The sequence below is a fragment of the Hirundo rustica genome, chromosome 13 (assembly GCF_015227805.2).
Source record: "Hirundo rustica isolate bHirRus1 chromosome 13, bHirRus1.pri.v3, whole genome shotgun sequence".
Classification (NCBI taxonomy): domain Eukaryota; kingdom Metazoa; phylum Chordata; class Aves; order Passeriformes; family Hirundinidae; genus Hirundo; species Hirundo rustica.
Window position 1 is genome coordinate 20,243,294 of NC_053462.1, and position 15,093 is coordinate 20,258,386.

At 39.9% G+C, this 15,093-nt stretch overlaps 1 protein-coding gene across 1 annotated transcript in view; it reads left to right on the plus strand.

Moving 5' to 3' along the window:
* IQGAP1 (IQ motif containing GTPase activating protein 1) overlaps window positions 1-15,093 on the plus strand; it is a gene marked incomplete at its 3' end in the record, with an annotated part of 45,713 nt that overhangs the window by 18,170 nt on the left and 12,450 nt on the right. The window contains exons 11-23 of the mRNA XM_040077021.2: window positions 653-737; window positions 1,780-1,943; window positions 2,322-2,482; window positions 3,013-3,137; window positions 6,266-6,429; window positions 9,120-9,210; window positions 10,174-10,335; window positions 10,694-10,836; window positions 11,084-11,254; window positions 13,629-13,712; window positions 13,811-13,882; window positions 13,975-14,044; window positions 14,789-14,997. Coding sequence (XP_039932955.2) covers window positions 653-737; window positions 1,780-1,943; window positions 2,322-2,482; window positions 3,013-3,137; window positions 6,266-6,429; window positions 9,120-9,210; window positions 10,174-10,335; window positions 10,694-10,836; window positions 11,084-11,254; window positions 13,629-13,712; window positions 13,811-13,882; window positions 13,975-14,044; window positions 14,789-14,997 — 1,701 coding nt within the window. The remainder of the gene's footprint in view (window positions 1-652; window positions 738-1,779; window positions 1,944-2,321; window positions 2,483-3,012; window positions 3,138-6,265; window positions 6,430-9,119; window positions 9,211-10,173; window positions 10,336-10,693; window positions 10,837-11,083; window positions 11,255-13,628; window positions 13,713-13,810; window positions 13,883-13,974; window positions 14,045-14,788; window positions 14,998-15,093) is intronic.

Sequence of the window (15,093 nt, forward strand, 5' to 3'; positions counted from 1 at the left end):
TTAGTAGTGAACTTGGCAGTATTAGGTGTATGGTTGGACTCAGTGATCTTAAGGGTCTTTTTCAGCTTCAATGATTTTGTGATACCCAAGTTACTAAAGCCCTCCTGCCTCCCTAGTTACTCAGTCTTGTTTTCTATTTGTATTTGTGTAGTGTCATATAGTCCAAGAAGTGCATATGTATAAGGCAAAGCTGCATGTTGGCCAGATTGATGTTCTGCTAACTTTATAGTTGCTCAGAGGTAAAATGCAACATTTCATGATGGATTGTTTCATGCCAGCTGCACAATTACTAATCTCACTCCAGCACACAGCTCATGTACATGGAGTCTTTTCCCACAAAATTGTGCCTTATGTCTTAAATATTTTATCATTTTGGAAGCAGTCTTGCCTTTAATTGCTGTGTTCATGGGATTGCAGTTTCCCTGCAGATCGGATATTATTCTTTCTTTCTCTAGTTAAGTATTTTAGTAATATAAAAGCGTACACATATGGTCTTTCAGCACCCGAACTGAGAATCTGGTGAGTAATTTCTGTTTTCCTTAGGTATATGGCATTTTTTCTGTTTTAAGTTCAAGTGGAGTATTCTTATTGAGGTAATTGAAATTAATAACTTGGCATTGTTTCACCCTTACAGTTTCTGTTTTTCCTTTAGGCTGGCCTTACAGGTCCTCTGCAGAAGGAAGAGTTACAGTTGGGAGTGGATGCTGCTAACAGGGCAGCACAACAGTACCAGCAAAGTAAGGATCAGCAGAAATTATTGCAGCAGAGTCACCATGGATATGATCAAGAAAATGAGGCAGCACAGTATTTGGGTCTATTATGAATGGTCATTGAATGTTCTTTAAATACTTTACAGCTACTAAGAACATTAAAGAGAGTTGGTTGCCCTGATTATTTGCAGCATCTTTTATCCAGCTCTTACAACGTGGCTGGAGATAACAGCATATAATTTGAATTAAGAAACAGAATTTTTGCATCCACCTTAAATAACCTCTTTTTATAGAATACTTTTGTGAATTTTTGTGCTGTAGATCTGTAAAGAAAATTTGGATTGCTCCAAGAAATATGAAATACAGGTTTATGTACTTATTCACACTGAGCTACAGAACCTTTACTGTTTCTGAATATCAGGCAGCAAATAAAATGCAGATCATTTGCTGATTGTTTTTTGATAGATGCTTCTGAGACCATGCAGAGCTCTCTTACTGTGCAGGAGCACAATTCACTTTGTGATAGGTAGAAAGGACACTACCAGAGACTTGAGGAGAGGATTTAGAATAGAAGAGGAAAATAGCGAATGCCGAATTAAGTAGGCAGTGACCTTCAAAGACCTTACTTATTAGGCATGGAAGTCCACATTTGTTTACCTACTTGTGATGTTTTAAGTTAGCCAGCATGTACCCGCTATGGAGTGCCTGTGTTACTGCCTTGCGTGAGATAGAGGTAGAAAGGAAGAGAAAATCGGTATGATTCACTCATCCAAAACTTTTCAGTGACACTTCTTGCTATCAGAATACTGAAATGGTAAAATAGTCCCTTGATAGCTGGACAAAAAGGTGAACTAGTATTAAATGTGATCATTGTGTGTTTTAATTGTCTTCAGTAATGGAAGACTAACTAACTGGGAGTGTTATAACTCGCATCTGAGAGTTTGGCTCTTTCCCTGCAGGTCAGGTATTATTCTTTCTCTAGTTACATATTTGAATAAAATAAAAGTGCTGTTATTATGAGAGTCTCAACTGTCTGCTTCCTTATTTTTTACTATCTTTGAATTTCTAGGACTGGCAGCAGTAGCCAAAATTAATTCAGCAATTCGAATGGGTGATGCTGAGATGACTGTGGCAGAAATGATGAATCCAGAGGCCCAGTTACCAGAGGTTTATGCATTTGCTGCAGATCTTTACCAAAGGGAGCTGGCCACCTTACAGCAACAGAGCCCTGAAGTAAGTATCACCTTCTCTGTTATTTCTGGAAGTTGGCATGGGTCGCTGGGTCTACCTTGTCTGTTTTCTTAAAAACATTCTCTGGAACAAAGGTGTCTTGAGACTTCACAGAACTGCTTTGGTGTTCAGTCTGTTCTAATGTGGTTTAGTCCTTAAATCTTGATCTGCTTGGCCTTGTAAGACTATACATCAATCTCTTATTTGGTGCTCTAGCTTTGTTTAAGATACTTGCCTTTCTACTTTGTTGTCTTAAAGGATGTCCTTTTGCCTTGTTACATGTCTGTTTTTAAAACTACTCCATTGTTACCTATGCGCAGCAGTAGTTTGTATAGAGTGAATAGAATTAATAAAAAAATATGCTGTCCTCTTTGTATGCAGGGTCACCTCACCCATCCAGAACTATCTGTTGCTGTAGAGATGCTGTCTTCTGTGGCCCTGATTAACAGGGCTTTGGATTCAGGGGATATGAATACAGTGTGGAAACAACTTAGCAGTCCTGTCACCGGCCTTACAAACATTGAGAATGAGAACTCACAGAGGTGAGTAATTCAAGGAATCATTCCTGTCCTTGATGTTGCTTACGTACTGTGACTTCATGAATTTTCTTTTCCTTCTCTTAAATCTTACATTATTTCTACATTATTTGTTACAGTATGAATTTAATCTCTGCTGTCTCTTGCATCTGTTTTTGCGATTACTGTTGTTCACTGCTATGATTCCGGTACCGTCTCTCAATGCTTTCTCATGGATTTCACATTAAAGCCATGCTGTAATACCATTAGGTTGTCACTGGTAGTTATGCTAGCTCACCCACCATTTTCTTTGCCCTGGACCCTTATTCAGTGTTTCAGCTCTTTTCTCTTTGGCAATTTTGTCTGTTTGAACCTACTTCACATTTGTGCTGATGTCCTACACACACACAAGCATTTCTCTTTCTCCCCATTTTCAGTTTCAGCCCTCATGTTACCTCTCCCACTTTGTGTGCAGTTCTCAGTGCTGAGTTATGTGCCCTCTGAGCAGTTTGTTGCAGTGTAATATTTACTGGGTTTGGGGGTCTGTTTTCTGACAGATACATTGATGATTTGGTGAAGCTGAAAGCTGAAAGAAATGCAGAAGGAAGTGAATTTATTACATGGAATGATATCCAATCATGTGTTGATCATGTGAATAAAGTTGTGCATGAAGAGCATGAAAGTAAGTTTTTCTGTTCAATTCATGCTAGACCGTAACTTATAAGGAGTGCTAAAATTAGGTGCGTGACAGTATTGATTAAGTTGTGGTTGTGTTGTACATTAGGTATCTAGGAAGATAGTAGTTGTGAACAAGACTTGGTGATCTGTAATATGAAAATCTTGATTACAGGACTGTTTGTTGATGGAGAGATCAGGCAGTCTCTGTCAGTATTTCAAAACTGTTTATTAATCCTTCCAGGGTAAATTTCAATCCTTTTGGGTTTGAAAATGCATTGTCTGGTGTCAGTGTCTAGGATTAGTCTAGAATCTTCTTATTTTGCTTCAGTCTCCCAAATTTGAGCTAGTTGTAGCCTTGTCTTGGAGTGCTCCATCCTTCTTCCTAATTTGCTGCATTCAGTACAAGATATTTTTCTTGAAGTCTTATCCTTTCTTTGATGGCAACTTTTTCCCTGTTCAGGTTTATGTTCCCAGTATTTCATTCCCCGGTTTAGTTCCCAGTATTTAACTCCCTAATCGGAAGATGTGCAAAAACCCTTTGAAGTTACAAGTGTCTAACACTGATCACTGGTGAGACTCCAGCTCCCTGTGTGCAGGGACACTGATATTTGAGCTCTCACCATGACCATGGCTCTGAAGTTAATCCTTCAACGGTACGGTGCACCTTACGCCCTGCGATCTTACTGCTCAGTGTTCCCCTAGAAGGCTTATTGACCTGGAGCATGGAAACCTGTTTCTTTGCATTTATCGAGGTGATCATGGAATCACCACTTATACATTGCACTCACTTACAGGCATTTGGTCATTGGTCCTGTATCGAAGACAACGGGAAGAGGTGTAGTATACATACACAGTGCATACATACACCGTGCCAGGTTCAGCGAGGTTTGGAGCAGCCTGGTCTGTAGTCTTGGTCTAGTGGAGGGAGTGTCTTGCCCATGGCAGGGAGGCTTGGAGCTAGGGTATCTTTAATGTCCTTCCAATCCAAACCATTCTATGCAGCCAGTGTGAGTACTGAAAATTAAACACTCATGAAGGAAAAAAAATTACTGATGCAAGCTAAAAATGGTGAATGAATGTTAATGTAATTTCTATGCTTCTAGCCCTGCATATTTTCTAGTTTCTATTTCTCAGCAGTATTTATGTTAATAACGATCTTCTAGCAGTAATAGAAGACTGGGCCTGAGTGTAATTATGAAAACTTAATCAGCACAGAAAATGGGAGTAATTTTTCTTGTGCTAAGACAGTATTAGTTGGCTTAAAATCCAGAGTGGAGATAGAGGAGTCCTTGAAAATAGTACAATTAAAAAGACTTATTCTTCAGTAGACCCTTGTGATGTTCTTCAGATGGTTTAGTTTTCTTTTTTTTTTTTTTTTTTTTTCCCTCATTTTCATTAAGGGTTCTGAATTTTGTTTATGACCAATACTGAAAGCCTCCTGGGTTTGACACTAGCTTTGAAGCCATCTTTGTAATATTTATAATTTTATAATATGTAATATCTCAGCGAGGCTCAAAGCCTTGCATCATAAAGTGGGAGAGATTTGTCACAAGTGTGTAGGTGATGTTAAAGTTTATGTTGTACACTGAGACAAGCAGATGTCTTCTGCCACTTGTGTACGTGGTGTGTTGTGTTTCACCTTGCACAACTTAGACTCTAGAGAGGTTTAATTTTAAATTAAAAGCTTGCTGTCTTGGTTAACTTGTTTCATACATCTCCAGATAGAGAGTGTGTTTCTTATTTGGGTCACCTGAGTAGGTTTGTTGAAACCACACAAACCAGGCACCACGCTGGGAATGCACACAGCTGGCTAGTTTCATAGTATCTTTTCTATGTAAGAGGTCGCCGTCCAATTCTGAAAGTCTGCGTAGTCCCAACATCCTGTTTGTTTTAACGCTCCTTATCCTGTAAGAAAAGGTGCAGAAAATCCTGTAATGAGGTAAATTGTTCTCCTGGGGAGTTTCCTAATTCTTTGGTCTGCTTTGTATATGTCCTTACGCAAAGACATGTTTTCTCTTTTCTCTATGAATAAGTTAAATTAGTCAGAGAAGGTCCTCAAGCTTTGTGGCTATATTTATATTTATAGTTATATTAGTATTTTACTTTTTCTTTCTGTGCCCTTTCTTAAATTATTGTATCTGTTTTTTGATAGAAACCATGCCATCCTTTTTGTGATGCAGTTCTTGCAATGTCCTCAACAATATTCTCCCCTGATCTCTACTCCATCCAAATATAATCTCTTCCCCAAGATGTTCTAATTTACGTATGAACTTCTGTTTTGTGAGTCTTGTGTCAAAAGAGTCACAGTCTTTGAATACAATAACCAAAGTTAGAGATTCCCACACGGAGCTCCTTTCTTTTCTCTAAAAGACTTCTTTGTTCTGCACTGAAATTCCCTTCTTTAAGCAGGGAATTGAATCGGATGAACTCTGGGATTCATCTCAACCTGAGTTCTTGAATGATTTTCAGGATACAATTGCTATAGATGTAGACTCTGTTTGCATTTAGCTAACTGTAAGGTCTTTATTTTTCTGAATGGTGAATTTTACTGTATTGAATAGTATCCATTTCTCTGATAACACAGCTGGTACTATGTATATCCTTAATAAAAGAGTTTTCTAAAATACAAAGTTACTGTATTTTTAAGTGATATTTTGTGCAAGTCTTTGGTTTTATGTGAAGATTTCTTTTTGGAGAAGCCAGAACCTTTGAATATTGTGAACTCTGTTCGTTTGGGCTTTGATAATTCTCTTCTTGAAGCTCTGAGCGGGGTGTCTGAGGATTCAGTTTTGTCCCTGCATGTAGTCTCCCCGAGGTTTTGATTTTATTTGGTTCTTTTTGTTTGGTTGGTTTTTGTGTGGTTTTGGTTGGTTGGTTGGCTGGTCTTTCTTTTAAACTTTATTTTTTTAAATTGCAGCACTCAATAATTACTACTATTTTGTTGGAGGGAGGGGGAGAATTAGCCTTGGTTTCTTTACTAGTAAATAATGTTTTCTGTTAAAAATATTGTGGTTCTGAGCTGTTACTTGATTTAGGAATGACTAACCACACTTTTCTTCTGAAGCGATGCTTATGATTATTGTAGACCAAGAATGGAACTTTGTCTTTCTCCTCCTTTGCATTCCTCCCTAGGGATTTTGGCAATTGGTCTCATTAATGAAGCTCTGGATGAAGGGGACACCAAGAAGACTCTTCAAGCCTTACAGACTCCTGCAGCAAAATTGGAGGGTGTAGCCCCAAAGGTAGCACAGCATTACCAGGATACACTACTTCGAGCCAAGAGAGAGAAAGCACAGGTGAGTGCAGTTAAGTTCACCTCTTGAAAGACCTTTGCGTTAGTGTTACTGAATTCCCATTGGTGTTGAAAGTCAGGAATCAAAATTGGCAATGGAGAGGTGGGCATTCCATATACCTTCAACTGATCTTTACCAATCAGTTTGGATCTTTCCGTACTAGAGAAGGCTAGTGTTTTCATTCAGCTAACAGTTTGAATCGATGAACTGTGGAGATGGGTATAAGGATATTAAGTGCACATGGTGGTTTGATACAGCTGAACTCAGGTCCCAAGTGAGATATGTGTGGGGTTTTTTGTGGAAAAATAGTATTCATCATCTGTTTTTGTGAGGAGACCATGTTCATTCCAGGAGTACTGAACTTCGGATTGCAAGTTTTCTGCAAGTTTAAGTATTTTCTTCTAATGTTCTTTGTTAAATGTAGTCTTAGGTATACTTATATATGGCAAAAAGAAAGTTTCTGAAAGTGGAAAAATTTGTGAAGTGGTAAATTAGAAAAAAGATGTGAAGCAACATACGTGATACCAGCAAAATATATGCTGTTTTTCAGCTGATGACACTTTCATAGCTTATGACTTTTTTGAGCGGAAGTTGTCATTAGTCAAAGACTTCTACCTACTTGTACATAGTTGCAGCTTTCACTAACTGAAAGGCGAAGATGAAGAGAAGAAGAGCAAGTTTCATCTTACAGGTATATGAAAGGATGACGAGTACATGTGTGTGTACACAAGTGATTTTTGGGTAGTAGGGATAGGACACTGATTTTTTTTTTTCCCTCATCTATTTACAGAGAAGTAGCAGATGTCTGCTTTCAGTGGCTTGAGGGTGTTTTGGTTTCTTTTTTCTGCTGTGGAGCTCATTGCTCTAATAGCAATGCACAGTTTTGTATAGAGGCTAAGGTCTAGATTGTGTTGAACATTTTGTTTTTGACTTAAGGTAAACCTGTGTCATGACAATACCTGGAAGCTGTGTGCAATTCTGATGAAAAATCATTAAGCAGCTTTCCCAAGGGGCTTGACAGGGTTAATGTTCCTCAGGATCCATTTTGTGCTGAAGCATTTCCTCTGGCTGAGTCAGAACGAAACAATGAAATCTTTTTATCCTGTGCTTAAACTTACGCCAAACTGTGCTGGTAACTTCTGAGTCCCTATGAAATTACCTTGTTTGGGCATAAGATGAAGGGCTTCTCCCAGCAGCATGGGAGTAATTCCAGAAATAGAAAGATCATATTATAAGGTAACAATGTGGGGAAAATAAGTACAATCTGAAGTCAGCTGTTAACGAAGTAGTGATTTCTGTTACCTTGGGGCTGAGAGGGATTTTAGTTCACCTGGAGACGTTCAGTTGCTTACTTGAGTGGGGAATGCTGTATCAAGCGTGTTTCTGATGTGATGAGGTGAGAGAGAAAAAAACAGTAGACTCTCTCTGTAGTGTGTGAAACTTTGTGTACCTTGCAGAAAGCCTTGCAGCAGTAAAACTATAGAGAAGCATGAGATGTTTTAGGTAGTCTTCAGGTTGACTTCTGGGTGTAGATAGTACAGTAGAGTTACAGTGATGATTCTCTCCCACACCCTGGACAGGAATTTTGCTGTTGCTGCTGCTCTTGTAGGACTGTCTGGCTTTCAGATGGAATTTGCCTGTGAAGGTCATGTTAAGCTCTTGAATGAAGTATCATTTAGCCAGGTCATTTTAGATCTGCCAAAACAGTGGGAAAAATATGGAAAGCATGTGTTAAGTGTTAATTAAGTCTGGCCATAAAGCTCTTGAATGTTGTAAATAGTGGTTATTTTGAAGAGTGGGATTATTATTCCATTCCAGAACAAAACCTTTCCTGTGTTCTGTTTGTATGAGGAAAGTTGTCAGAGGGATGGCAGTTGCATCTTAGCATTTTTTTTCTGTTACCTACAGGAAGCACCAGTGGGTGGGGAGAAGCTTATGCTTGGCAACTGCTGGGTCATTGTTCTTTATGTAAACTTTGGGACTTTCAAAACACTTGTCCCTTTCCTCCTCTCAAATTTCTGTGTGTAACGTTAGCTCATTTGGCTGGATTTCCCAGCCAAAAGACAGGATACTGAGTGATCACTGCTCCTTGACAAGCAATCTGTTAAAACAAAGATTTAAAACATGGCTTTGATTGCTTTGTGTGTACACCCATCCACAATACGTACAATAATTTTTACTTTGCTAGTTTGTGTAGGTTCGTGAAGTTTTGTGGGCGTGGAAATGAACAGCCTGATGTGATGTTAGTTGCCTAAAGGTTTATTAGTTTCTGCACACAGATGTGCATCAGCAGCTCTCTGTAATCATCTTCTGTTGAAGGACTAACTTCCTGAGAAATCATACCTCTTAGCTAGTATGGCTTTAGGACTAACTGGTACCAAGTCCCTGGCCTTGTGTTCGCTCAGCTTATTAGAGTGATTCCCACTGACAGAATTTCTTGTTTGTTCTGTTTCCCAAAAAGTTTTTTTGTCTGAGAGAAAGTATTGAGTGTGGTAATGCCACAGTAGTCTCTGCTAGGCACAAATCTACATGATGTCCTTGTACTCGAGTCAGGAAGACTGAAATACTTCCTATTCCCTCTGATATGGAAAACTACTCTATTGGCTATTTCTGAATACATTTTATCTTACTTTGCAAAAAGAGCGATATTTTTCTCCTGACAGCCTATGTTTTTCTTGTTGTATTCTCTTCAGGACACACGGGATGAGACAGCTGTACTTTGGCTAGATGAAATTCAGGATGGGATTCATAAGGCTAACAAGGACACAGAAGAGTCCCAGCGATGTAAGTATTATCACGCAGTATTGCAATTAGTCCCCACTACCAGCCAAATGCCAGTTATTCAAGGAAAAGTTGGGAGCTAGAAATGTCATGTACATGTGGCAAAGGAAACCAAATGAACCTACTGGCTTCTGGTACTGGTGTGGTTTTTTGAGGAGTGAATGTCAGATTCTTCAAATACTAAATGTCTTCAATTGTCTGATACACATTTTTTCCAGTTTTGCATGTGACCATTAGACCATGTTATCTCATTGGACAAATCTCTATTAAATTGTTTGTCACTTGTGACTAATTGTGCGTGTCTGTGGGTGGTTAGTTAGAAGTGAGAGTGTTCATATGCACAATTGAAACAGTGTTTTCTGCTGCGCATTACCTTTTATTTGCATGAGATACTGTTGTCTTGGTACTCTTAGATCTATTACCAGACAAGCACACATTTTTCAGATGCAGGGGGTACTACGCATCAATGATACTCACCTTTGCTCCTTAAACGCAGTTTGCAGGTCGACTGGTCCACCCATTGTTGCATCCCTGTCTTTATAACGATGTTGTTTCTGTCTGCAGAAACAATTAAGCAGTTACTGCTTTAGTTGTTGCAAAGGCCTCTTTTGAGTTGTGACTGGCTCAGCCAGAAGAAACTGTGTTAACTGAAACAGATGTCAGAGGAGAGCTGTAACTTTGTGGGTTGAAAAATCAGCACCATACTGGGACTTTGGGCACACAAATTACATGCTGTTAGGTGCAGTTCCACACATGGTTGGACTGTATTGAAGAGGCCTCTATACTGCAGGTTGTCTAGTTGGTTTTTTGTTTGTATTACATGTTTATATGCCCTTAAAATTTGCATATCTTACATACACCCCACCTGTAAGGGTGTGTTCTTATTGCCTTTCTCTGTTCTGCCATTCTTTGCTTGCGATGACCTACTGTGGCTCTGAGCTAACCTGCTTCCCGGTGTTATCCAAGTCTCCTTAGGAATTCTGGCCATTAATGAAGCAGTAGATCATGGTGATGTTAGCCAGACCCTGAGTGCCTTGCGTTCACCTGATGTTGGGCTATATGGAGTCACTCCAGAATGTGCTGAGACCTACCAGCAAGAACTGTCAGAAGTCAAGAAAAGGGCAGCAGGTACACCTTATGTAGCTAACTGTTAGTGAAATAAATGTAAGATTACTGTACATGGAATTGGCACCAGTGGTAAAAAAGCCCCTGGGAAGAGATCTTGTGTTGCAGATGGCAGTTAGGGATGCTTTGTGAAATATGGGGATTTTTTTTTTCAAAAATAGTGTGGGAATAATATAATATTTTCCACTTGTAGAATGTGTTGTGTTTAGGTAGCTCTCATATAAGGTCATTACCAGAAACATTCCTTTCCTTGGAGGAAGAAGAATCTGTAAAGTAGATTTCCTGGTTGTAACATTTGTATGTGTGAAAAGTATGACACTTGTCAAATTTTCAGACTTCTAATTGCAGATTCTGCTCTTAGGGGGAAATTGCAGTGAGTGGGTGAAACACTGGGTAAGAGGAGGCTATCATTATTATCATAACCTACGGACCAAAGAGGGAGGATGGGATGAACCAGCAGAATTTGTGCAAAATGACACTCAGCTGTCGCGGGAAGAGATACAGGTAAGAGTAGATTAACACATCCTCTTTCGCTCAAAAGTTGATGTTCGTACCATTCCCACCCTTAATGTAGCTCTAAGATAGAATGCTCCAATGCCATAGTCGTGTACAGGACCATGATGTTGCTGTTTTTTGAAAGAAAACTTTGGAGTTTCTTGTAAGCACAATGTGGAAAGCTGATGTAACATCCTATTTCTTGTATTTCCATTTTCTTTTTCTGGCTCCTCTTCCAATTGTAACATTAAATCAGAGCACCATATCCGGAGTCACTGCAGCATACAACCGAGAACAGCTGTGGCTTGCAAATGAGAGCCTGATTATGAGACTTCAGGCTTGTTGTCGAGGGTATCTTGTTCGCCAGGAATTCAACTCAAGAATGAATTTTTTGAAGAAGCAAGTCCCAGCAATCACTTGCATTCAGGTAGTGATACCCTTTAATTCTGTTTGGAACTTGTAGTCCGCAGTTGTTTTCTGTACACAAGCTTATTGACAGTTTTTGTTCATTTCAGCTAGTTACAGCACACAGTTGTCTGTGCCTCATATTGGAAATTATCTACAAACATTTCCTTCTTCCAATAAGTTTTGGTATATTATTTACTTTTAGGTGTCATATATAATCTATCCAATAATCACATAGAATTGGAGAGAGAAAAACTTATTTGAGGAAGCTTTACCAATTATTTTTTACACGTTTCAGTGTTTTGGGAATAAGGCAATATGAAGAGCGTTGTATGTGTTCGTGGTGATAATACCATGAGATGCCTTGTTGCTGTGATTCGTCATGAATTCAAGAGAAACAAATTAGTTTTCAGTATTCTTGGGTAAAATGCTGTGATGGTTTGAGTGTCTTTTCTGCTATGAAATAGGATTTGGAGGACGAAGGCAAGTAGGCCTAAACTTAAAGGTACAAAGATGGATTTTTTAACACACACTATGGAAGAAAATAAGAATCAAAATGAAATTTTCAAAAGACTCTTCCTCCCCCACAAACTGTTCACTTTTCCACAAACAACATAAAGAGACAAAACCTGTGATTTTCAGTCAGTTTCACCATTTAAAAAATAGTCTTTCATCAGTTCTTCGGGAGAGGAGTCTCTCTTAGAGTCCCATGGAGACATCGCCACAAGAGAAACAGTCCTCTGGTAGCTCCCATGTCACGAATCTGCAGCCTCCTGAAGGAAGCTTCTACAAACTGTGAAATCCCACCCATTAGCAGCCTTTCCCATGGCTTCATATGGGCCTGTCAGCTTATTAGGGGTACTGTTTAAGGATGCCTCTTCTAGTATAAAACAAAGATTCTCTTCCTCTATCTCTAAAATCACCTTAATCTCAAAAACTGGAGATCTCCTTTTTCCCTAGGAGCAAAGGGCTTCATATCACTTTTTCTTCCTCTGTTCAAAATTCTCCATTAAATCTCAATCATATCAGTCCACAACTTTTAACTAGAGTCATGCATCCTCCCCAAACAGCATTCATTTGTTACAGGAAATTTAACCTATTCTCCATGGTTTCACAAGAGAAGTCCAGCCAGTGAGACAACTCCTCACTCCTTTGTCCCACTTAGGACTTTCACTCTCTCTTCACTGACTTCATGCTGTGTCTTCTCCATGTTCACTCTGTCCCTTTTCTCCTTTACTCAGAAAGGGATTAGTGCTCCAGAAGTTTCGTTTTGTGCCAAGAAAGAGTTAATTTCTTTTGCCCAGGCCTGCGGTGGTCACGTGATCTATGCCGGGCAGCAGCGCCTAGGATTTCAAAGCTGTGCCAATGGGGGAGGCTCTGAAACAGTGGCCAGTAGGATCTCAGTAGTTAAGTAGGCTGATGGAGGCCTCCCCCTCCATCCCTCGGTCTCGGTCTCGTGGAGTGGACCTGGAGCCAGCCAGGGAAAAAGCAGAGTCCTACTGGGTCTCACCCCGTGGTGGAGGCGGACCGGCCCTGTTTACCTGTTCCCAAGGCAGGAAGGAAAAGGAGTGTTGCCCAGGATCTCCCGATTTTTAAGCCTGTGTGTTCACATAGAGGTATCCCTTTTTAATTGGTTTATCAAGCTATAACTTCCTGAAATATCACTTCCGGGCCAAACCACCTCAAATGCTTATCTTCATATTTGTCCAGGGATTTGAAGGATTCAGGACCTGAACGAGACAGTAGGTTAACTCAGCATGAAACTGGGTGCACTTGCAAGGATAGCAATAAAAAAATTCTTTCTGTGATGTTGTAACTGAAATGCGTGCAAATGAAATAGTTGCTTTGCACCCTATTACCATTTTATTGTTTCAGCAGTGTATGTCTGTTTGTTTCTGCCTAAGTAGCACATACTCTGCTTTTATATTTAACAAAACCTCCACACCCACTCCCAGCTCATTAAAATAACACTCTCTCCCTTTAAGTGTAGTCCAACCCCTTGCCTGACTTCTCTTCCCAAGTGTCAGTGGCCCTGGGTGGGCTGGGAAGGCTTAAAATGTTACATTATTGTTGTCACCAGCAGCAGCAGCTAACACATCATCCTCATGTAGAACAATTTCTGTCAACTTGACTGTTTCACTGTATCCTTGACACCTAATTGTGCTTCGGAACGCAAGGGCTCTTCATGGGATAACTTCAAATCTCTCATGATTACAGCTGGAAAATAGTTAATGCTTCACACAGTATGTCTCTTGATAAGACAAGCACGTCTCCTTCATGTTTCATTTAGCCAAAAGGGCCGTTGAAAGCTGCCTGAGGAACACAAAGAAGCTCAGATTTGTAATTACCCCTGTTTAATTAGAAAAGTAAAGTGAGTGTGCCTGTTTTGTTTTCAGTCTCAATGGCGTGGCTACAAGCAAAGGAAGACATATCAAATCCGTTTGGATTACCTACGTGCACAAAAGGACCAAATAGTAAAGGTAGTGCAGGTTCCCTGCTAACTTTTTTGGTAAACCTTTGGAGTAGTGAACTTTGTGGGTAAGGTTTCTATCTGAGTGTTTCGTTTACCCTTCCATAGATTCAGTCAATGACCAGGATGTATCAAGCCAGAAGACGTTACAGAGATCGTCTGCAGTATTTCAGAAACCATGTAAGAGGCTATCTTGTTAAATGTTTTCTGTACCTGACTCTGGTACTCTTTCCAGAATGATGTCAAGTGCTTTTTTGTTTCTTAAATCCTAGATAAATGACGTTGTAAAAATTCAAGCCTTTATCCGAGCAAACAAAGCACGAGAAGACTACAAAACCCTCAGTAAGTATTGCCAAGAGGATTAAAACCAATGTGCCTTGAATCTCTGATTGTGAGGGATCACAGATTCATAGAAGAGATTCCCCAACTCTCTCTGCCTGTCTCCATAGGAGATATGGTCCAGCCCCCTGGTCATCTTTGTAGTCCTCCTCTAGACTCAGTCCTGCAGCTCCACATCCTTCTTATTATGTTGGGGACCCCAGAGCTGAATACAGTACTCCAGGTGGGGTGTCATGAGAGTGGGGTGGTGGAGGAGAATCACCTGCCTTGGCCTCCTGACGACATTGCTTTTGATGCAGCCCAGGATGCAGTTGGCTTTCTGTGCTGCAAGTGCACATTGCTGGGTCGTGTTAAGCTCCTTATCAACCAATATGATGTTGGCTGTGTGATCTATAACGTGAAGACAGTTTTGAGGAGCAATTAGGATGAAGTTGATAGGGCAGTGCAGAGAGTAGGTACTCCTTGAGGCTGAAAGAAAACTTGATTCTAGCTATTTTTTTTTTCCTGCTGAAAAACAGAAGTATAGCTTTGCATCTGACTGTGTGGACTACTACTGACTTTGTTCTTGATTTAGTTCTTTTACAATTTTCTCAAAACAGGAAAATCAAAATGTCTGAAGCTATTTAGAAGTGATGGTACTAATTTGACTCTGGGTACTCCTTGATGTGCTGTTTAAACACAGATAAGGCATATATTTACTTCTGTTTGCCATCCTCTAGTGTTGTCTTTTTTCTTGCCTATTTTTAGTTAATGCTGAAAACCCACCTATGGCTGTGGTTCGGAAATTTGTCCACTTGCTTGATCAGAGTGACCAAGATTTTCAGGAGGAGCTTGAGTTAATGGAACTGCGTGAGGAAGTTGTAACCTTGATCCGATCCAATCAGCAACTGGAAAATGACCTCAATCTCATGGACATCAAAATTGGTTTGCTAGTGAAAAACAAAATTACATTGCAGGTAAGAAATGTGTTGTTGAGAGACCAGCTACACATTGAATTGAGCCCAGTGGTAGTTAGCATGGAGAGCTCCTGGCCTCAGATGTCAGTTGCTCAG